The 22621-nt window shown below is 42.6% G+C and overlaps 1 protein-coding gene and 1 long non-coding RNA gene across 4 annotated transcripts in view; one reads left to right on the top strand and one right to left on the bottom strand.

The window, feature by feature from the left end:
* HHAT (hedgehog acyltransferase) overlaps positions 1–22621 on the top strand; it is a 635839-nt gene that overhangs the window by 456204 nt on the left and 157014 nt on the right. For all 3 annotated transcript variants that reach the window (XM_023730279.1, XM_023730278.1, XM_012555207.2), the window contains one exon: positions 16323–16524. In XM_023730279.1, the coding sequence (XP_023586047.1) occupies positions 16323–16524 (202 nt within the window). The remainder of the gene's footprint in view (positions 1–16322; positions 16525–22621) is intronic.
* Positions 19146–22621, bottom strand: part of LOC111820374 (uncharacterized) — a 19726-nt gene continuing 16250 nt past the window's right edge. Inside the window, exon 3 of the long non-coding RNA XR_002823913.1 lies at positions 19146–20407. This is a non-coding gene — a long non-coding RNA (uncharacterized LOC111820374). The remainder of the gene's footprint in view (positions 20408–22621) is intronic.

Genomic DNA, 22621 nt, shown 5'->3' with positions numbered 1-22621 from the left:
TGTGTGTGTGTTTTTTTGTTTTTTTTTTTTGGATTAGTGCCAGTAATGTCGGGATGAAATGTAGTTTTGATTGCATTTCTCTAATGGCTAGTGATTGCGAGCAATTTCTCTTATGTCTGTTAGCCACTTGAATATCTTCTTTGGTGAAGTATCTGTTCATATCCTTTGCCCATTTTTAATTGGATTATTTGTCTTTTTGTTGTTGAGGTGTTGAAGTATTTTATAGGTTTTAGAGATTAGACCTTTGTTGGACAATTTGTAGCCAAAATTTTTTTCCCAGTCTGTATGTTCTTTTCTTACTCTTTTGGTGAGGTCTTTGATGAGCATAAATGTTTGATTTTTAGGAGTTCCCAGTTATCTGGTTTCTCGTCTGGTATTTGTGTATTATTAGTTATAGTTTCTATTGTATTTATGCCATCCATGTATTAGGGCCCCTAGTGTTATCTATTTTTTCTTCCATAATTTTTATCGTTTTAGGTTTTATATTTAGGTCTTTGATCCATTTTGAGTTACTTTTTGTGTATGGTGTGGGTTAGGGGTCTTGTTCCATTTTTTTACAGATGGACATACAGTTTTTCCCGCATCATTTGTTAAAAAGACTGTCTTTTCTCCATTTAATGAACTTTGGTCCTTTGTCAAAGATCAGCTGACCATAGGTGGATAGTTTTATGTCTGGGTTCTCAATTCTGTTCCATTGGTCTATGTGTCTGTCATTGTACTAGTACCAGGCTGTTTTGACTACTATGTGATATAGTAGGTTCTGAGATCAGGTAGTGTGAGGCCACCTAGTTTGTTCTTTTTCTTCAGTAATGCTTTGCTTCTCCTGGGCCTCTTTCCTGTCCATATAAAATTGTTGATTAATTTTTCCATCTTGTTAAAGAATGCTGTTGATATTTGTATCGGGATTGCGTTGTATCTAGGGTCTGTTTATTGAGCTTTCAAAATACACTGCCTCATGGCTGTGGATTCATCTCTGCCACCTAAGGCAAGGATAGTAATTTCTGAGTCAGCGACTTCCTGCCCTCTGCTTTGTCTTTGGGTGTATGAACCCCGTGTATTACATCTCTTCATTCCCTTTATCATCAGGAAAGCCGATGGTGTTGGAGTCCCAGATGTGCTGATTTGTCTACTAGGCCTTAGATTCTTGTCGGTGTATGGAGTCTGGGGAAATGAGGCTCCATAGGCATGCAGGAACTTGGAAGGAATATCTTTGTTCATCGGTTTCCATCAGATGGCTCTGCTTGGGAGCCTGTCTCTTGTCTACAGTTTTTCCTGTCACAGTCTTAGAAGGCAGGAATGTGGTGGGAGAGGGAATTTGGAACACCAGTTCCTTCATTTACACCCAGCTGCCTCTCTACTTCCTCAAACTCAAGACCTGACCTCTCTCTGCCACATTAGCAGCCAGTAGCTGGGAAGTAATTGATTGCCTATTCTCTTATCTGCTTCCTTTCTCGAGGATAAGGTAAAAGTCAAAGTCACTACACTCCAGCCCATAAACCGTGTTTTCTCTCCTTGATCCCACTTTAGAGGGTGCCTAGGGAGGAGTAAAATGGCATCAGTATTGTCCACTTCTTTCCTTAGCCTTTGGAAAGTGGCTGTTTCCCAGCCTGGGCTACCATATTAATATCTTGATGTCATGGCTAATAACATCTTGGATTTCTTATGATTTTATTGCATGAGCAGTGAGCATTTTAATCTACAGCAAACCCTGTCTTTTGTGACACGCGTTAAATGTCATCCTTAGATTGTCTCTGTAAAGTGCTAGCTCTTAAAACATTAATCTCTAATGTGCACTCAAGAGTTCATTCAATTACCATGGGATTTTTAAATAAGCATCAGCATCCGGGCCGCTCTTACTGCATTAAGGGAAAAATGCTTACCAGGGCATTGTGTTTCCTGGGCCTAGGATGATGTTCTTGCTTTGTTTCCGTAAATGATGCTACCGTGGATTTATTGTCATTCATGCCCAAAACCCAAGCATTGTCGGTTTTCCCTTCCAGCTCCCAGCCTTAAAAGGTATCATTTTTGATACAGATGGTGGATCATAATGAGATAAATGAAAGGCAGTTGAAACAGTTCTGTCAAAGCTGATTTTGTCAGAGTTTTTATTTCAGTCCAGGGAGGGAGAGGCCTCATTATTACCACCAGCAACCATTTCACTTTGCTTAGTTTTGAAAATAATTTCAGTGTCTGAGATTTTTTTTTTTCTTTCTTGTGAAGGCAATTTGGAATGGCAGTATTTTGAAAGCAATGCCCATATGACACCTACTAGCATTTTCTCCCACTTTTCTCCCTCTCTTGGCATTCAATTCTTTTTTTTTTTTTAATTGTGCTTTAGATGAAGGTGAACAGAGCAAATTAGTTTCTCATTAAATAATTAATACACATTTGTTTTATGACATTGGTTGTCAACTCCACAACGTGGCAACACTCTCCCCTTCTTGACCATGGGTTCCCCATTTCCACTCATCCAGCTTTCCTGTCCCCTCCTGCCATCTCATCCTTGCTCCTGGGCTGGTGTGCCCATTTAGTCTCGTATACCTGGGTTAGCTATGTGTATTATTGTTTGTTCTATGGGCCTGACTAATCTTTGGCTGAAGGGTGAAACACAGGAGTAACTTCAGTATTGAGTTAAAAGAGTGTCTGGAGGCCATACTCTCGGGGTTTCTCCATTCTCTGTCAGACCAGTAAGTTTGGTCTTTCTTTCTTTCTTTTTTTCTTTTTTTTGTGATTTAAAATTTTGTTCTACATTTTTCTCCAGCTTGTCCGGGACCCTGTATTCTGGGTGTTGAGTTCTGTGTGTGGCTGGCCCTGGTGAACGTTTTCATTACCAGTGTGCTGTCACTCTTTAAGAAAGTTAAGAATACAAATGTCTGAATTGACAAAGCAGATAAATTGAGGCACGGTAGTTTGCCGCTCCACCACCTCTCTGTCAACTTGTCATACTGTGGTGGCTTGCATGTTGCTATGATGCTAGAACTTACAGCACCAGTATTTCAAATGCCAGCAGGTCACCTATGGTGGACAGGTTTCAGTGGAGCTTCCAGACTAAGACAGACTAGGAAGAGAGGCCTGGTAATCTAATTCCAAAAATCAGCCAGTGAAAATGCTTTGGATTACTGAATATTGTCCGAGACTTTTACTCACTTACTTTGGATATTCCATCAGGAGGGACCTACCACTGGAGAAGGATATCATGTTTGGTAAAGTGGAGAGCCGGTGAAGGTGAGGGAAACCCTCAGTGAGATGGATTGACACAATGGCTGCAACAATGAACTCAAACATACCAACAGTCATGAAGATGGTATAGGACCAGGCACCATTTTATTCTGTTACAGATAAGGTCGCCATGAGTAGGGCTGACTCAACAGCAACTAACAGCAACAATTTGCCACTAGGAAAGGTTTCCTTCAAAAACCCCTTCCTCGTGCATTTCACGTTGGTTAACAGATCAGAGCTAACTTCATGGCAGCAGAGGGGTTGGGAAAGTGGAACTCAGGAACATAAACTAGTGTTTCAGGAGCTCCGCGTACTGATGATCAAAGAAGACAGATGCTTTCTATTTTAATAGAAACCAGTTTCAAAACAACACATTGTTATAATTTATCATAATTTTTCAAAAACTGCTAAGAAGTTTCCTGAACACAACCAAACACTTCGAGGGACAGAGTAGCCGGGGCGAGGGTCTGGGGACCATGATTTCAGGGGGACATCTAGGTCAATAGGCATAACAAAGTTTATTAAGAAAGTGTTCTGCATCCCATTTTGGTGAGTGGCATCTGGGGTCTTAAAAGCTAGTGAGCGGCCATCTAAGATGCATCAATTGGTCCCAACCCACCTGGAGCAGAGAAGAATGATGAACACCAAAGACACAAGGAAAATATTAGCCCAAGAGACGGAAAGGGCCACATAAACCAGAGACTCCATTAGCCTGAGACCAGAAGAACTATATGGTGCCCAGCTACCACCAATGACCGCTTTGACAGGGAACACAACAGAGAGTCCCTGACGGTGCAGGAGAAAAGTGGGGTGCAGAACTCAAATTTTAGTAAAAAGACCAGACTTAATGGTCTGACTGAGACTGAAAGGACCCTGAAAGACATGGCCCCTGGACTCTCTGTTAGCCCAGAACTGAAACCATTCCCAACGCCAATTCTTCTCAGACGTAGACTGGACTGTAAAACATAAAATGATATTTGTGAAGAGAGTGCTTCTGAGCTCAAGTAGATACATGAGACTAAATGGGCAGCTCCTGTCCGGAGGTGAGATGAGAAGGCAAAAAGGGACAGGAGCTGGCTGAATGGACACGGGAAATCCAGGGTGGAAAGGAGGAGTGTGTTGTCACATTATAGGGAGAGCAACTAGGGTCACATAACAATTTGTGTATAAATTTTTGTGTGAGAAACTAACTTGAACTGAAAACTTTCACTTAAATCACAATAAAGAAAATTAAAAAGAAAATTTATGCTTATGTCTAAAATGTTTCAAAGTATAGAAACCTCATTCCCTAGTTTTCTCATAGCCCATGAATTGTTCCCAGTTGTTAATCAAGGCCCCAAGAAGTGACCGTCACTGAAATCCTTGATCCTGGCTTACCCATCCCCACTCCCACCCTTCTCTGTCCTCTAAGGTGCTTTGTGTGTGTGTGTGTGTGTGTGTGTGTGTGTGTGTGTGCTTATTTGTTCATGTCCAATAATAGTCCTGACCTACCACTACTCCTCTTGTCACTATACAGCCCACTGGAGCTGGAAGTGACATTCATGGCACAGGAAGAGATTTTAAGCTTCCTTAATTAGAAAAGTTAAGGCAAGTGATCCAGCAAAAGGTCAAAGCCACACGCTTGTTGGCCTTGTGAACACCCTATCCCAACTTGTGCAGTGCAATGGTTTCTTGTATATATGGCCTTTCTGGCCTTGGATTTATAATTCTGCCAGAAATAGTTGGTTGAGCCACAGCTTGCCATGTGATCGGTCTATTTTATGTACCCTGCAAGGATTGGTTACTCTACTATGAAAATAAGGTATGTAAAACCTCCCAATAAGATCAAGTGACCTTGTGGAAATTGGTCAATTGCTATGCAGATTAATTGACTGTGGCCTTCTGAGGGGATTGGTCAGTTTGTGGTCTGGTGAGAGGGCCACTGGAATATGGTGAGATGACTAGGGAAATGTTCCTTGAAGTGCATTTTGAACCCATTTTGAACCCGAATGGTGGAAAAGATGGCCAAGGGTCTTCTGTGGTTGGGGATGGGGTGGTATGATTCCAGAGCCCAGGTAGGTGCAGGATCGCAGGGGAAGTTAATTGATTAGAGTGGAGAATCTGTTTTGGAAACTCATAAAATGGAGTTGGTGACATAGGAGGGATCCAACTGGAGAATGGCTTTGAAAAAACCAGGCTGATGGCTTTAATTTAAGACGTAAGTGTAGTGAGAATCTACTGTAGATGGGACCCTTAGTGTAATACACTTGGCTGTTATTAGCCTATGCCAAGAAATTTGGAAGACAGCTACCTGGCCAACCAACTGGAAGAGATCCATATTTGTACCAATTCCAAAGAAAGACTGCAGAAATTATTGAACAATATCAGTAATATCACACACAAGTAAAATTTTGCTGAAGATCATTCAAAAGTGGCTGCAGCAGTACATCGACAGGGAACTGCTGGAAATTCAACCTGGATTCAGAAGAGGACATGGACCAAACGATATCATTGCTGATGTCAGATGGATCTGGCTGAAAGCAGAGAATACCAGAAAGATGTTTACCTGTGTTTTATTGACTATGCAAAGGCATTCAACTGTGTATCATAACAAATTATGGATAACAGTGCAAAGAATGGGAATTCCAGAACAGTTAAGTGTGCTCATGAGGAACCTGTACATAGACCAAGAGGCAGTCATTCAAACAGAACAAGGGGTTACTGCATGGTGTAAAGTAAAGAAAAGTGTGCATTGGGGTTTATCCTTTCACCATATGTATTCAATCTGTAAACTGAGCAAATAATCTGAGAAGCTGGACAATATGAAGAAGAACACGGTATTAGGATTGGAGGAAGATTCATTAACAACCTGTGATCTGCAGATGACACAACCTTCCTTGCTGAAAGTGAAGAGGACTTGAAGCATGTACTGATGAAGACCAAAGACCACAGCCTTCACTATGGATCACACCTCAACTAAAGAAAACAGAAATCCTCAACTGGACCAATAAGCAACATCATGGTAAACGGAGAACAGATTGAAGTTGTCGAGGATTTCACTTATATCCACAATGAATGCCCATGGAAGTAGCAGTCGTGAAATCAAAGACGCATTGCACCGGGCAAATCTGTTGCAAAAGTCCTCTTTAAAGCGTTTAAATGCAAAGATGTCACTTTAATAACTAAGGTGCGCCTGATGCAAACCATGGTGTATTCGGTCACCTCATGTGCATGCGAAAACTGGACAATGAATAAGGGAGACTGAAGAAGAATTGATGGCTTTGAATCATGGTTTTGTTGAAGAATATTGAATATACCATAAACTGACAGAAGAACAAATAAATCTGTCTTGGAAGAAGTCTAGCCAGAATGTTTCTTAGAAGCGAGGATGGCGAGACTTTGTCTCACATACTTTGGACATGTTATCGAGAGGACCCACTCCCTGGAGAAGGACATCATGCTTGGTAAAGTAGAAGGTCAGCGAATAAGAGGAAGACCTTCAAAGAGATGGATTGACACAGTGGCTGCAACAGTGGGCCCAAGCATAACGAGGATTGTGAGGATGGCGCAGGACTGGGCAGTGTTTTGTTCTTTTGTACGTAGGATCGCTATGAGTCGAAACTGACTCGATGGCACATAGCAACATAACATTATCAGACTGAAGACAATGTACTTGCCTTTTTTCCTCCATCTTACACACCTCAGCTGTTAATGTTTGTTTTGTCTAACTGACCAACTGACTGGACTTTATATGTGATGCACTGTGTTGCCATGGAGACCTACAGTATACACCTGTGGAGGCCCCATACCTTACCTCTGAGCTGTCCAGCGTGGCTGCCTCGAAAATCATTACACCATAAAACCAGATGGAAAATGAGATGCTCTGGTAGCCAGTTAGGCATTTCTTTATTGCAGTTTTCTTCGGAACACTTACTTCTAGAGACTCCAAGGCATTGTACCAGCACAGTAACCTTTCAGTCGTACCAGTTCATTTTACAGTGGACATTTTCCTAAAAGCCGTGATAAATGAGTTAGAAGATGAGGACCAGCAGGAGTGGCACCGAACAGGATATGAGCGAAAGGCAGCAATCGGAAGGCAACATCGTGGAGAAACAGAGAGTACAACTGCTAGTAAGAAGAGGCATGTGCTCAGGATGGTTGTCATCTTGATTCCTGGATTTGGGAGTTGCTGATGGATCCAGGGTTGGGAAATGTTAGGGGCAGGGGAGAGGGGGTCTTTCCCACCAGCTCTCCCACTCTGACTGTGAGGTAGGGATCATATATACCTGTATCATGCATACATCCACGTTTGCGCCTCTCCAGCTGGCCTAGTGAAGTTTATAAATGCTTTTATCATCCCCTTGGGAAGAAGGTGGAAAGACAAGCAGGCAGCCAGGGAATCTTGGAGGTTATTAAACTGAGGCTTGAGGACCTCTTTATAAGTGATTAGACTCCCCTGCGCAGCACAGGGGAGGTATAAACTACCTCTCAAACCCCCAAAGAATCTGTTTCATGTGGTGTTTATTTATAACCTGGGAGCCCTGGGAATTGCTGAGGTTTCATTGTGCTCTCAGGCAGAAGAAGATGGGTTACGAACCTCATGGAGGGAAAAAGTGCACACCTCTTTTTGGTGTTCGCCTCCCCCTATGCTTTCCCATGCCCCCTTTTGTGACCAGAAGCTAGTTTTGAAACATGGCATTGTAAAGAGGTTTGTATTGTTTTGTTTTCAGTCTGTAGTGTGGATTGTAATACCAAGACTCTGTTGTTGTTGTTAGCTGCTGTTGAGTTGGCCCCTGGCTCATGATGACCCCATTCCCAATGGAATAAAACTCTGCCTAGCTCTACTCCATCCTCATAATTGGTTGCGGATTGGACTGTTGTGATTCATAGGGTTTTCACTGGCTGAATTTTGGAAAAAGATCACCAGGCTTTTCTTCCTAGTCCATCTTAGTCTGTAGGCGCCACTGAAATCTGTTCAGCATCATAGCAAAAGAGATGAGTGTACATGTGTAAAAATGGCATGGGGTGGTGTCTGACCTCCTCTAACCCCACAATGGGGGAAGGAGAACCAATATCTACATCCCAAGGCTGACTCCCATGAGGTAGAAGCCAGACAAGCCTCCTCTCTCCACCATCTTTACTAATTCTGACACCAACAATCCCTCCTACAGCACTCTCTGCTGGGTTCAGTAATTCATTCCAATGGCTGCGCAGAACTGACAGACCATACTCATGATTACGGGGTTTATTAGGGAAGTAACAGTTACAATTCAGGCTCAGGAACACTCAGGATACAGTTCTTCCATCAGGACAGCCTCTTCCCAGCTGTGCTTGCAGGCATGCCTCTCCCTGGCCCTAGGTCTCTCCCTAAAGGCACTCAGCTTCCTCTCTCCGTGGGCTGGGAAGCCCACTGCTCCATCTCCTGCTGCCGGGTCTTGGCTGCCGGGTCTTTCCTGCCACTGCTTCTCACCATCTTCAGGGTTACAGCTTGCTTTCTCTCTCGGTCTCCTGCTTCCAGGAGCTTCTCAGTAAAGGGATCCCGGGTCCAAAGGATGCACTCTCCAGCTGGCTGTTCTTCCTTGGTGATGGTGGGATCCTCTCTCTGCTCTGGAATTGGCTCTCTTTAAGGCAAAACTGACCAATCCCCTTGGTGGGCCACAATTACCCTATCACACAATCCCGCCCAGTTACCTGGGTGGGAGTTACAGCTGCAGCATGATTTGCATTGGCCTGGAATCAAACCTGGGTATCCTGCATGGACGGTAAGAATTCTACCCTGAGCCACCAGGGCCCCTTGAGCATCTGTAACCAGTTTCCATCAAGTCAGTTCTGACTCATGGCAACTCCATATGTGTCAGAGTAGAGCTGTGCTCTATAGGGTTTTCAGTGGCTGATTTTTCAGAAGTAGATTGCCTGGCCTTTCTTCCAAGGTGCCTCTGGGTGGACTTGAACCTCCAACCTTTGGTTAACAGCTGAGCACATTAACCGTTTGTACCACCCAGGGACTCCTGAAACGTCATTAGTCTGCTTAAAACTAATTTAACGAGTTAACCTGTATAAGGACTTTCTTTAGGCCCTGCCCATACAACAGTCACCTGTTACAAGGAAAGGACTTGGTCAGGTGACTTGTATTCAGTAGATAAGAGGGAACCTGCATGGAAGGGCAACAGTGATTTGATGGGAGCTCATGGTGATGGACCAAGCTGTGCGAAGGTGTGTTTCACCCTGACTCATGAACATACTCTCTAGGCCCGAGTAGCTGGTGTCACGTGTTTGGACAGCAGGCGGTTGCCGTCTGGGTTACAGCTCATCCACCATCTTAAAAGAAAGCATAACCAGCAAGCCTGTGTGGGTGTTGACTTCATAGCTTTTGATGCATTTGCACTAGCTAAGTAGCCTGAATCTGGTGGTAGCATATTTAATACTAATGCTTTTAAGTAAAGAACATCTTTGAGTGAGCAGTCCAGAGTTCTTGGTGCCTTCAAATGCTTATTAAAGATACAGGAATGTGAATAATTATGATAATGGCATTTTGTTTTTTTCTTGAATGCAAAAGTGCTGCTGCTGGCCCGTTGTTAATAAGTATGCATCCTTCCATTTATAGTGTGTTAAAATTTCCACAGTCCTTGCACATGTATGATCTCACCTGATCTCCACAGCAACTCGCACTCAAAGAAGGCTCTGCTCCTCTCATTTATGCTCAGCATATGCACTGAAGCTGAGCAGGCTCATGTGACAAACTCAGGCTTACAGAAACTGGTAAGTGGCACAGCAGTACCCAAGGCCATGTCTTCCAGCTCTTAAGCATTGCCCTCCTTGTCCCGTGCTTTGCAACTGTTGCTCTTGGGCTGTGTTCTCGTGGCGAATACAGTTTGACTGAACCACTTACACTCTTTCAGCCTCTTCTACAGTGAGCAAGCTAGAGCTTTTTGGGAGCCAGAGTTTGGGTTTTGATCTGTGAAGGAGGAGTAGGAATATTCTCTGGGATGGAAGCTATAGGTTTGGGTTTACCAGCACAATACTTCAACTTAACTGAGCTAAGTAGCTTTGTGGAATGGAAAAAAAAAATATATATATATATATACATATACAAATATATTTGTTTTAATGTTGTCATGTAATTAAATGAACCTAGAAGTTTAAACGTGGACTAAATATAGCTTGAGTTTAATTTCTATCTTATAAATTCTATACTGTTCTCTTTGCCAAGTAGGGCATAGCATTTTTTTTTAATTGTAGTTTAGATGGAGGTTTACAGAACAAATAGTTTCTCATTAAGCAGCACACAAACTGTTTTATGACAATGGTTAACAACCCCATGACATGTCAACACTGTCCCTTCTCAATCTTGGGTTCCCTATTAACCAGCTTTCCTGTCCCCTCCTGCCTTCTAGTCCCTGTCCCTGGACTGTTTTGCCCTATTAGTCTCGTTTTGTTTTATGGGCTATCTGATCTTTGGCTGAAGGGTGAACCTCGGGAGTGACTTCATTACTGAGCTGAAAGGGTGTCCAGGGGCCATACTCTTGAAGTTTCTCCAGTCTCTCTCAGGCCAGTAAGTCTGGTCTTTTCGTGAGTTAGAATTTTGTTCTACATTTTTCTCCAGCTCTGTCCAGGACCCTCTGTTGTGATCCCGGTCACAGCAGTCAGTGGTGGTAGCCGGGCACCGTCTAGTTGTACTGGACTCAGTCTGGTGGGAGCCATGGTAGCTGTGGTCCATTAGTCCTTTGGACTAATCTTTTCCTTGTATCTTGTTCTCTTCATTCTCCCTTGCTCCCGAAGGGATGAGACCAGTGGAGTATCTTAGATGGCTGCAGGGCATAGCATTTTTAATAGGTAATTTTTCAGAGTTGCATATGAAATTTACATCCAGCATCTTTCGGTAAAGGAACTGAGAATTAGCCCAGCTCAAAATATGCCCTCTGCTTTGAAATTTGCCCCCTCTTAGCATTCTGGAGACGATAAAGTCTGTAGTTGTCCATTAACCCACTGCTGGTTTTTATTTATTAAAATTCCATTATGATCTGTATTGGGCAGGAAGATAGTAAAAGGAAATTTTATTTCTTGTGTGTGTCTTCCTGTTGAAAACTTTTCATAAGTATGTGTCTTAGTCTGGGTTCTCTAGAGGAGCAAAGCTAGTGAGATGTGTATATGTATCTATATCTGTCTGTCTGTCATCAATCTATCATCAATCTGCATCTATCTGAGAGAGACTGATTTTTATTTCAAGGAAATGGCTCACGCAATTGTGGTCATCATACAGTCAGCAGTCGGCTGAAGACCTCTGCTGGCTCGTGGGATTGTGGGTACTGGTGAATCCGAAATCTGCAGATCAGGTGGTAGACCAGAGACTTCTGCAGGCTTACATCCCAGGAACCAGAGGTCAGGGGACAAGAAGAGTGCAGGGTCTCAGGGTTGAGTGAGAGAGCGAGCTTTGCCAGAACATCCATTTATATACTGGAGGCAGACCACCCGTGAAGAAAACTCCCCTTTCAACTGATTGGCTCATCACATCAGATCAGATTATGGAAGGTGATTACATTATATTACATTATGGAAGAGCAAACAGTCTAGTATTTGCCAAACCACTGAGAGTGATAGCCTAGCCAAGTTGACACATATCATTAACCATCATAGTAGGTCTGTATGATCCTTTGTGAGAACTAAATACCACACTTTTATCTTCTATCTAGAGGATGGAGATGTGGGCTGTGACAAAGAGAGCTAAAGTGGGGGCCAAGGCCAAAGGCAGAGCCAGAGTTAGTTCAGGTGAGTCACTGCCCAAGAAAGCTGGGTTTAGGGGAACCCAGCCAGCTCTACAGAGAATGCTAAGGAGGAACGCATCTCAGAGCACAGGGGAAGCCATGTTGAGGTCCTTTCACTTAGAGTGTGATGCAAACCAGAAGTCTTGCTCTTCCCAGCTACTAAAGGCTTTAGTCTTTAAAGGGCCACTACTTTCATTTTGGGTGGTAAATTTCTTGAGGCTGGGGTAGTTCTAGAGTACTGGGGCCACGAGCTTTGACTTTAATAGGAGAAATAGGATTACTAAGTGTTGATAGGCTTCGAGGCTCTTCAATTACCTGTATTCTTTGGAATGGATGTCTCCCAAAGTCTCTCCCAGTAACTGTCTCCTAGAGGTAAAAAAGGTATGACCAAACGCATGGAGGTCTTCTGTTCAGGATTCTAGGATTTGTCAAGAGAACTACAGGAAATAAGGTAGAAAGATGAGGCAGAGCAGATTAGCAAGACAGCACCTGCCTGCCGTAGCCTTTCCAAGCAAGAAGTCATGGAAGACTGGGAACTTACAAGCCCAGCTCAACTCAATCCATGAGACAGTAAAAATCAAGACTGTCAGTATCTTGGGTGCCTTATCCTCTTCCTTGTTGGGGTCTGGGATTAGCCTACGAGCGAGGGTTTGGAGATAATATGGCAAGCCAGGAAGCTGTTGTATAAGTTCTTAGAAAAGGGGAATGTACTGATATTAAGATTAATATGTTTACCAGGTAGAGTCTCACCACTCCCACTTCTAACTGCAGGGCATATTTTTAGGTGTTTTTCATAGTAGGTACGAGGGAGATAGAGTTGTACTTCTCTCTCCACATGTACCTACTCAGCGGCGAGTCCCTCTCCACCCCAACTACCACTGAGCACCCATTTCTTATGCCCAGTGGTCAGACATCTGCAGGATGCCAGCATGGGTGCAATAACAGGGGTAATCTGCCTGTGGGACAGAGGAACTATTTGTCTGTTCAGAAATTGAACTTATACCTCTGGCCTTCTGGCACTGAGTAATAGCTGAAAGAGCTCATTGATCTACACTCCTTCGTAAATATTGAGCAATGTTCTTTGGAGCAAGACTCCTTCCTAGAAAGGGTGTTTCTTCAGTTACTAAAGTACTGGTGGATATTTCTGTGGGACTGCTTTGAAGGTTTGGTTAAATAGGAGGAATTGTTCACTGAGAAATGCCCTCATTATGATAAAGGGCGCAACAGAACAGACTTGAGAGGTCTGACACCAGAAAGTTCTAGGTTCAAATCCCACCTCTCTTGTGTAAAGTAAGCCTGGTCATAATTACCTTGCACTGTGGTTTTTAATGATTAGAAATAAGATACAGTGAAACCCGTGAGAGCCAGAAATTTATGGGACTGTCTTGTTTTTCTGGGCTTCACAAATTTTCCACCTTTGACAGCGTGCGGTCTTACCACTTTTCTATTGCTCATTTTAGTGGAAAATATTCAGTTTTTCCTTCTCTGACAGGTTTCTGCCTTACACAGATTCCAGGTTTCACAGAATTTTACTGTACATAAAGCACCTGCCACATGGACACTCAGTTAATACCATCTTCAACATTTTCTCCCCCACTTACCTGCCAGTTGGTCATACTATGATGGCTTATGTTTTGCTACGATCCTGGAAGCTATGCCACTGGTATTTCAAATACCAGCGGGATCATCCATAGTGGATAAGTTTCAGCTGAGCTTCCAGATTAAGACAGACTAGGAATAAAAGCCTGTTGATCTACTTTCAAAACTTAGCCAATGAAACTCTGTGGATCATAACAGAATATTGTCCTATATAGTGCTGGAAGATGAACCCCCTAGATTAGAAAACACTCTGAATACTGAGTGGCCACAACAATGGACTCAGACATACCAATGATCGTGAAGATTGTGCAGGACTTGGCAATATTTTGTTATACGTGGGGTCACCGTGAGTTGGAGTTGACTTGATGACAACCAGCAACAACAGCAACATTTTATATAGGTTCATTTTCTTTAGTTAGGGGTTTGCTATGCTGAGTTGATCCTGTGAGATGCTTTTAAATATACAGAGTAGCTACAGATGAACGCTCACCTCCTCAAGCCACATTCTCTGCAAGCAATGACCACATGAAGCCAGCCATACCTGGGCAGGCCTTGTGCAGACTCAAACTCATATAGTCACTGACAAGAAGCCATCTTTTTATTGTTTCTTTGCTGAGTAGATGATGCTGAATGCTTCCTTCCACTGGGAAATCAATTTCTCTGTACAGCAAGTCTCAGTAAGTGGGGTCATACTATTGCATTTCTAAAAGAGATATGACTTTCTTTTTGTTAATCATGGAACTGACTGGTAGAATTTGTAAAAAGATGTAAAAAGAAAATAACCTATTCACTCTCCTTCTGCCAACTGTAGCTAGGCAGTACCTAAAACCAAACCTATAGTTATCAAGTCAGTTCTGACACGTAGCTCCCTGGGGGTTAGACTAGAACTGACCATAGGGTTTTCAAGGCTGTAAATCTTTATGGAAGCAGACTGCCACATCCTTCTCCCATGGAGTGGCTGGTGGGTTCAAACCACCGACCTTTCAGTTAGCAGCCAAGCACTTAACCACTGCGCCACCAGGGCTCCTTAGTAGGCAGTAGGTATTAGTACCTACTGCCTTCTAGACATTAAGAGCAAAAAAGGAATTTTATCTTCCAGGCTGGAAACGTACCCATTTCTGGTTTGAAACAAGCAGCCTCATGTCCTTGGAGATCTGCCATATATGAATTTCTGGAATAAAAACAGTTCTCAGAGATTTTTGTTGGCTGTCGTTTCAAAGCCAAAGTAACAAAGGCATAGTGCCAGGAGACGCCTAAAATAGTAAACCCAGAGGTGTGATGGAGAACATTAACTTTGGTGCAGACAGATGTGTTTGCATCCCATCTTCCCCTTCCAGCTGTGTATCTTGGGCAAATTAACTTGCCATCCTCAATCTTCTCATCCATAAAATGGGACTATCTAGGGTGACCATATAATTTATCATCCAAATTGAAACACATTCAGAGTGAAGGGTGAATAATTTTCAAATAAATAATTTAAAAATATTTACAATTATATCATCTTTTGAAATTTTGTTGACATTAATTTTTTTTTCCAGTTTGCCTATAATATTGTTCTGGTCAAAAACTATTTTCAAAATAAAATTTCTTCTAAAAAATTAAAATAATATATAAACAGGAAAAATGCTAAACTGGCTGGGATGCTGGGATAGCAGGTAAAAAGCATATGATGCTTCAAAGAATCAAATAGAACATCTGTGTGAAGAGTTTAGTGCTGTGCCTGGAACACACTGGGCACTCAGGAAATGATTTCCTTTTCCTTCCTGGAGGAGTTGGACAAAGAAGCACTGACCAACAATAAAAAAAAAAACAGTTGCCATTGAGTTGATCCTCACTCACAGTGACTCTGTGTGCCTCGGAGTAGAACTGTACTCCACAGGGTTTTCAACTGCTGAATTTTTGGAATTAGATTGCCAGGCCTTTCTTCTGAGGCACCTTTGGGTGGATTCTAACTGCCAACCTTTTAGTTAGTAGCTGAGTGCTTACCCATTATAGTGCCACCCAGGGACTCCTAGCAATAAAAACCTATGTTTTAAGTGCCTGTTGCAAGAAGAGTATGTTCCTAGCCCTTAAGGTCCTGACAACCAAGGTGTGAGTTTTGTCCAACTCTATTGGGAAAATACTGATTGAAGGACATGGCCCTGCCTATGCGTATTTGGGCAGCCATCTCAGAGTGGAGAATATACTGACGGAAGGCTGTGCATTTTGGTGGTAACTTGGCAGCCCTGTGAGCACCGAGCTCTTCTCTTAGCTTGTGAATTTGCTGCTGCTTCTGGGCAGCTTGCCTAAAAGCTGGGGGAACCAGCCTCACCACTTCTGCATCTAGCTACTGTAGTTTAGGGGTGTGCTTTCAGCAAATGTGCTTAAATAATGGGTTTTATGTAAACTTAATGGTTTAAACTGTAAAGTACGTACCGTGTTGAAGTTTGGCGTCCCCACGCAGCCAGAAGGTTACATGACGTTTTGTGATTAGGCTTCCAGGATGCATCCCTTTCAGAAGCTCTGAATTCATTGCTCCACCTGTTGCTGCTTGTAAGTGCTGTTTTGCTCTAGTACTGAGAGCTCTTTGCCGTGTGTGTTCACTGCGCCTAAAGCCCTACAGAGCTGAGGCTTGTGTTTTCGGCATCTCCTGGTGTGATGAAGAATTTAAAGAACTCAAGGTTGTGAATGGCAATGCGTTCCAGGAGAAACAAGCCCGGGGAGCAGGCAGTGTTGTGGAGGTAGCCCTCTTCATGCCCCCCTAACAGCCTCTTCCTTCTCCAGGTATGTGTACATTCCAGTGGGCGGGTCCCAGCATGGCCTGCTTGGGACACTGTTTTCCACCGCGATGACGTTTGCATTTGTGAGCTACTGGCATGGCGGGTACGACTATCTCTGGTGCTGGGCTGCACTCAACTGGCTGGGAGTCATTGTGGAGAATGGAGTTCAGAGGCTGGTGGAGACCCCGTGCGTCCAGGATGGCTTGGTGAGCAGGGTCCTTGCTGCATGGTGGGGGATAGCTGAGCTGAGGGGTAGGTTTGGGAGGGGCCATCAGATTCACCCTGGCACAGGCCATGTCTGCTAGACTGATACATGAGCCCATGTTCACAGAGTTAGGAAACTAGAAAAGAGACTTCTGTATTCATTTACTGTTTTTTAAATAAATATTTTTATGATTAAAGCAAGGCATATTTATTATGTTAAAATTAGGAAATTCTGACAAGAAAAAGAAAAATATCTCCTGTCGTAGACTGGGTTCTCTAGAGAAGCAAAGGCAGTGAAGCATCTATATACATACACAGAGAGAGATTTATATCAAGAAAATGGCTCATGCGATTGTAGAGGCTGGAAAGTCCCAAGTCTGTGGGTCAGGCTGGAGGCTTCTCCTGACATGTAGCTGCAGGGGCTGGAGAACACAAGATTGGCAGGTCAGGTAGCAGGCCTCTGGCTCACAGGCTGCAAAGGCCAACAGATACCAAGATCAGCAAGTAAGGTGGCAGGCCCCTGGCTTATAGGCTGCAGAGGCTGACAAATCCCAAGATTAGCAGGTAGCTGTAAGCTCAGGTCCCAAGAATCAGAGGTCAGATGACCAGGAGCCAGTTGCAGGATCCAGAGCAAGCAAAACCCCAGGAGCCTTGACAGAAAGTCCACCTATATTGGATGCAGGCCACACCCCCAAGGAAACTCCCTTTCAACTGATTGGCTACTCACAGCAGATCCCATTATGGAGATGGTCACATTATATCAGATATCATCATGGAGGTGATTACATCATTCTATGACTGCCAAACTATGTCATAACTGCCAAACCAGTGAGAATCATGGCCCAGCCAAGTTGACACACAGCCTTAACAATCACGACTCCTCAACAGAAATAACTGTTAACACCCATTCTTCTGAACTTTTTCTATCCATGTATACATGTATGTAAGGCGCCCTTGTGGTTCAGTGGTTAAAGCACTTGGCTCCTAACCAAAAGGTCAGTGGTTTGAGCCCACCAGCTTCTCTGTGGGCGACAGATGTGGCAGTCTGCTCTTGTAAAGATTACAGCCTTGGAAACCCTATGGGGCAGTTCTACTCTGCCCTACAGGGTCTCTATGAGTTGGAATCGACTCAATGGCAATGGGTTTGGGCTTTTTTTTATACCTATACGTATATATGTATGGATATGTATGTGTGTATGTATGTGTATTCATTCACACAAATGTTATTATTCCAGAGATGGTTGTATTGGGATCACCTTTCCATGTTACTGAACTCATTTCTAGCAACTCTTTTTGATGGCTACAGAGAATTCTATTACGTGGATATGCCATAATCTATTTATTTATGATTTTAAATTTTTTATTGTACTTTAGATGAAGGTTTACAGAACAAATAGTTTCTCATTAAACAGTTAGTACACGTATTGTTTTATGACAATGGTTAACAACCCCACGACATGTCAACACTGTCCCTTCTCAACCTTGGGTTCCCTATTACCAGCTTTCCTGTCGCCTCCTGCCTTCTAGTCCTTGTTTCTGAACTGTTGTGTCCCATTAGTCGCCATAATTTATTTAATTTATTAGTTACCATCAAGTTTGCTCCAACTCGTGACAACCTTATGTATAAGGCCATTTTCATGATCATTGTTATGCTTCAGTCCATATTTCCGCTATTGTAGCAATTCCTCTCCTTGAGAGCTTCCCTCTTGCTTGCTGACCTTCTGCCAACTGTCCTTTTCTAGCAGTTGTATTTTCTCTACAACATGCCCAAAGTAAGTGAGCCAAAGTCTTGCCACCCTCACTTCTAAAGAGCATTCTGGCTGTATTTCTTCTAAGACTGATTTGTTTTCTGGAAGTCCACAGTATATTCAATATTCTTCACCAGCACCACAGTTTGAATTCATCAATTATTCTACTTCTTTTTTCCTTGTCTAACTTTTACTTGCATATGAGGCAGTTGAAAAGACCATGGCTTGGGTCAGACTCACCTTAGTCATCAGAGTGACATCTTTGCTTTTTAAAACATTAAAGAGATCTTTTACAGCCTATTTGCCAAATACAATACGTCGTTTGATTTCTTGACTGCTGCTTCCATGGACATTGACTGTTGATCCAAGTAGAATGAAATCATTGACAACTTCAATTTCTTCATTTCCCACGATGTTGTTTATTGGTCCAGTTGTGAGGGTTTTTGTTTTCTTCACTTTCAGGTGCAATCCATACTGAAGGTTGTAGTCTTTGGCCTTCATCAGTAAGTGTTTCAAGTTGTCTTAATTTTCAGCAAACAAGGTTGTGTCATTTGCATCTCACAGGTTGTTAATGTGTCTTCCTCCAATCCTGATGCCGTATTCTTCTTCATATAGTCTTATATAGTCCAACTTGTTGGATTACTTGTTACTTGTTCAGCATAGACTACTCATCTTTCAGTTTGTTGTACTTCCGTGTTGCTCTGATACTGGAAGCTATGTCACCAGTATTTATAACACCAGCAGGTTTCAGCAGAGCTTCTGGACTAGGAAGAAAAATCTGGTGATCTACTTAGAAAATTAGCCAATGAGAGCCTATGAATAGCAAGAGAACATTATTTTATTAGTCTTCTATTATTAACAATCATATTAGCCCCTATTTTTTGCAACTATCAATAGTATTGAGATGACTACTGTAATCAGGATGAATTCTTGTAAGCAACATTGCTAGGTTAAAGGCTATTCTCATTTTTAAGGCTTACCATGTACACCATGTAACTGCCCTTTAGACAAGATGTGCCAATTTATATTCCCACCAATGGTACATGACAGTGCTCTCACCAATACTGAGTAGTATTGGTGTTTTTAATCTTTGCTAATTTGGTAGATACCATATACAGTGACATATAAAACAGGTAAGAGTTTAAGAGATATTTCAACTCTACAGGAACATGATTTGGAAAATTAAACAGGCACTTTTTCATACACATATATTTTAAATAATTTTAAAGTTTATTTGTATGGGCAAACATTTTATCATGTAAATATGGTACATGATATACAAGAATCTTGAAGAAAATCATCAGTTCTGGATATACAGCAATATTCTGCTAACCCTGGAAAAAGTAGCTAAAAAGAAATACAGTGGTATAAGTGCTCATGGCAGGTAATAAATCACAGAAATTTACTGGAAAATGATTAATGTGCCTAAATTCTACCCAGTACATACAACCAAAGCAAATACATAAAAATAAAACAACCGCCAAAATAGTATGTTTCTATACAGATAGCCATAGTACAAGTGGACAGTTATTTCAATAAGAACTGAGACAAAGCACATAACAAAATAAAACATCTGAAGGAAATTAAATATACTCATGCTTGTTTAAAGATAAATATTTTATTCAGTAGTAGTACCCAGCAATCAGCAGGAGAAAATGTCAGTGAATTCTAGCAGAAAAGGGTATGTCAACTAAACCCATGGCCATGTAGTGCACAGGAAAACCATAAGCAATAGTACAATAAGGTTTTAATCTTCATCTTCAAATCCACCCTTCCCTGATGCAATGGACTTAAACAACCACTCTTCCCCAAAGCCTGAAAACCAAATCATCGCCGATGAAAGCCAGTGGTTTCTTTTCTGCCCAGTCTCTTTCATGATGGGCTCTAACATTAACCTAGAACTGAACAGTGCTTTGGTGGCCTGCAAGTGTAGTCCATACTGCCTATGGAATACACCTGAACATGAAGAAAATGAAAATACAACTAGACTGATAAACAACATCATGATGAATGGAGAAAAAAATGAAGTTGTCAATGATTTATTCTCCTTGGGTCAACAATTAACAACCATGGAGGAGGCGGGGCCAAGATGGTGGAGTAGTCCGATGCTTCTGGTGGTCCCTCTTACAACAGAGACCTGAAAAAACAAGTGAATTGATTATATATGACAATCTAGGAGCCCCGAACATCAAAGGCAAAGTTCAGGAATTGGACTGAGTGGCAGGGGGAGGGTGAGACTGTTCAGAAGTAACGAGGAGTTGCCAGACTGGACCTAGAGGGAGCCAGAACTCATCAGCCCAGATCAGCTTGGGGGTGAGTGGTGAAGCACGCAAGCAGCAGTGCTTGGGAGGCGTTTTCCACACTGGGAGAGACCTGGTGGCACAGAGTCTACTCAGCCATCCAGAACCAGTGAGAAGCAGCCCTCGATCAGCAAAAGATAAGTATTTGCATCTCGCCTACAGCGTGGATCAAAAACACCCCTTTAGGGAAAAACCTCTCTCCCGTTTACCTCCCTGCTTTTTGCTCTGCACTGGGGTCAGGACGGCTTCAGGGATTGCTGAGTCCCCTGGGCCACAAGCAGGACTAGTCACGTGCCCTGAGCCATTCTCCTGGGCTTGGAAAGGGAACAAATTAACAAATGGGGAAAAAATAATCTGCAGCTGTTCTAAGCCAGGAACTCAGGGTAGGTACAGCTCCTTTGCCTAGGCACAGGCATAAGGGATCCACGGACTTTGAGTGCCTTTACCACTGCACAGACTTGTGTGGGCCCATCTCAACAGCGTAGGCTTTCATTACTGCAGTACAACAGGGTATATACCTGAAATCTAACTTCAGCTGTTTCAGCTGTGAAGTGGCAGTTTCATGACATTTGACACTGCTTTGCCCATTAAGCAGGGTCTTAACCTACCCATAGCAGAGGCCCAAGAATAAGAGATGCCCCCCGGTCCATACAGCCAACAGCGTTGGGTGCTCATAGTCCAGCTTCAAAACCCAGCTACCTACACACTCTAGGGAACAGGGACACGCTTTCCTCCTTGACACTCGGGGGCAGCCATCAGCCCCCTGCCTTGCTCAGCGTGTGTCTGCCTGCTGCAGCCGGATACCTGTGCCTACACCAATCACCCATGCCTCTCTAGGACTGTAGGTGAGAGCCTGCACCACACAGTTGGTGGCTGACTACCTGGACACCTGACCTGAATCCATACAGGAGGAGTGGGCAGACTCATGAGCTCACAAAAGTAGTGGCAGTTCTGGCCACCTAGTGGCAGGACATTGAGCTTCAGGGGCATTGGTGATTGGGCTAGCTCACATGAGCAGCCTATTTGGGCATATCAAAACAAAAGAAAACAAGAAGATAGGACACAGTAACAAGCATAAAATAAATAAATATAATAACTTATGATGGCTCGGAGACAACAGTCAATATGAAATCCCATAAAGTAGCAGACCATGATGGCTTCAGCAAGCTCCCAAAATAAAGAATATGGAAATTTTATGGAGGAAGAAAATTTCTTGGAGTTACCGGAGGCAGAAACAAAAGATTGATATACAGAATGCTTCAAGAAATCAGGAAGGAAATTGTGCAAAATGCAGAACACACACTAGAGGAACTTAAAAAGATTAGAGAAGAGCATAATGACAAATTTAACAGGCTGCAAGAATCCATAGATAAATAGCAATCAGAAATCCAGAAGATTAACAATAAAATTTCAGAATTAGACAACTCAACAGAAAGTCATAGGAGCAGAGCTGAGGCAGAAGAAGTCAGAATTAGTGAGATTGAACATAAAGAACTTGACACCAACTTATTTGAGAAAAAATCAGATAAAACAATTAAAAACAATAAAGAAATTCTAAGAGTTATGTGCGGCTCTATCAAGAGAAATAACCTACAAGTGACTGGAGTACCAGAACAGAGCATGGTCACAGAAAATACAGAGAGAATTGTTGAAGATTTGTTGAAAGAAAACTTCCCTAATATCATGAAAGATGAGAAGATATCTATCCAAGATGCTCATTGAAACCCACATAAGGTAGATCCCAAAAGAAAGTCACCAAGACATACTATAATCATACTTGCCAAAACCAAAGATAAAGAGAGAATTTTAAGAGTGGCTAGGGATAAAAGAAAAGTCATCTACAAAGGAGAGTCGATTAGAATAAGCTCAAACTACTCAGCAGAAACCATGCAGGCAAGAAGGCAATGGGATGACATATATAAAGCCTTGAAGGAAAAAAATTGCCAGTTAAGAATTATACATCCAGTAAAACTGTCTCTCAAATATGATGGCAAAATTTCGGCATTTTCAGATAAACAGAAGTTTAGGGAATTTGCAAAAACCAAACCAAA

This window comes from Trichechus manatus, unplaced genomic scaffold, assembly GCF_000243295.1.
Source record: "Trichechus manatus latirostris isolate Lorelei unplaced genomic scaffold, TriManLat1.0 scaffold00035, whole genome shotgun sequence".
NCBI lineage: Eukaryota > Metazoa > Chordata > Mammalia > Sirenia > Trichechidae > Trichechus > Trichechus manatus.
This window is presented reverse-complemented; position numbering and strand designations above follow the sequence as displayed.